The sequence below is a fragment of the Gavialis gangeticus genome, unplaced genomic scaffold, assembly GCF_001723915.1.
Source record: "Gavialis gangeticus isolate Ggan-Ray unplaced genomic scaffold, GavGan_comp1, whole genome shotgun sequence".
NCBI classification, from domain to species: domain Eukaryota; kingdom Metazoa; phylum Chordata; order Crocodylia; family Gavialidae; genus Gavialis; species Gavialis gangeticus.
In genome coordinates, this window is record NW_017729030.1 from 54,832,257 (window position 1) to 54,833,149 (window position 893).

General features: G+C 33.9%; 1 protein-coding gene across 1 annotated transcript in view; it reads left to right on the plus strand.

The window, feature by feature from the left end:
* UBA6 (ubiquitin like modifier activating enzyme 6) overlaps positions 1 to 893 on the plus strand; it is a 63,686-nt gene that overhangs the window by 37,721 nt on the left and 25,072 nt on the right. Inside the window, exons 20-21 of the mRNA XM_019522266.1 lie at positions 432 to 521; positions 632 to 712. Coding sequence (XP_019377811.1) covers positions 432 to 521; positions 632 to 712 — 171 coding nt within the window. The remainder of the gene's footprint in view (positions 1 to 431; positions 522 to 631; positions 713 to 893) is intronic.

Here is an 893-nt window from a genome sequence, read left to right on the forward strand (position 1 = left end):
AAAAAAAAAAAAAAAAAAAAAAACTAGTATATTTTTGGGAGGGATTATTTTGGAATTGCCTTCCATTATTTATATCACTTACGCAGGAGAAACAAATTTTTGGCAGCTGCTCTATTGAAAGGGGAAAAGTGATGTTTCTGTTAAATTTGGTTTGCTCTAATGGTGCTGTCTTGGGGTTCAGTTTTACTTTGTGACTCCCATTGTCTTGCCTTTTGAGTTCTAAGTTGCAGTTAAGGCTGTGTTGAAATGCTGTATCATTTGTGTTTTGAGGAAATAAATCCAGGGTCATGAATCACATTTTGTTCTGTGTCAATCTGATTTTTTTTTTAAGTGACCTGTCAGAACTTAAAATAGTACAGTAATCTTCGATCCTATTGCAGTAATAATTAAATGTACCTGTCCTTACATATAGCTTTTTTTTTCTAATTTAGCGAGATCCACCAGAAGAAGAAATACCTTTTTGCACTTTAAAATCTTTCCCAGCTGCCATTGAGCACACAATACAGTGGGCAAGAGACAAGGTAAGTGCACTGACTGCCTGCATACAAATACATTTTACATTTAGAAGGAAAAATTAAACCTTGCAAAACAGTCTTTTGCTCAGCTTCTTATTTGTTGTCTTGTTTTTCAGTTTGAAAGTGCATTTTCCCATAAGCCTTCCTTGTTTAACAAATTTTGGCAAACTTATCCATCTGCAGAAAATGTCTTACAGGTAAGAATAAATGCCATGATAAAATAAGGAGTTTAAATTAGTCTGTGGCTTAACAGAATTTAACTCAAACTTTGGGATAATGTAACCTTCTTCCAGGGGAGTCTAGCTGTTTACTGATTGATTATATTGGCTACAAAGTAAGTTTTGTTATTGTCTGTTTTCCTAATGAGCGGTAACTTCA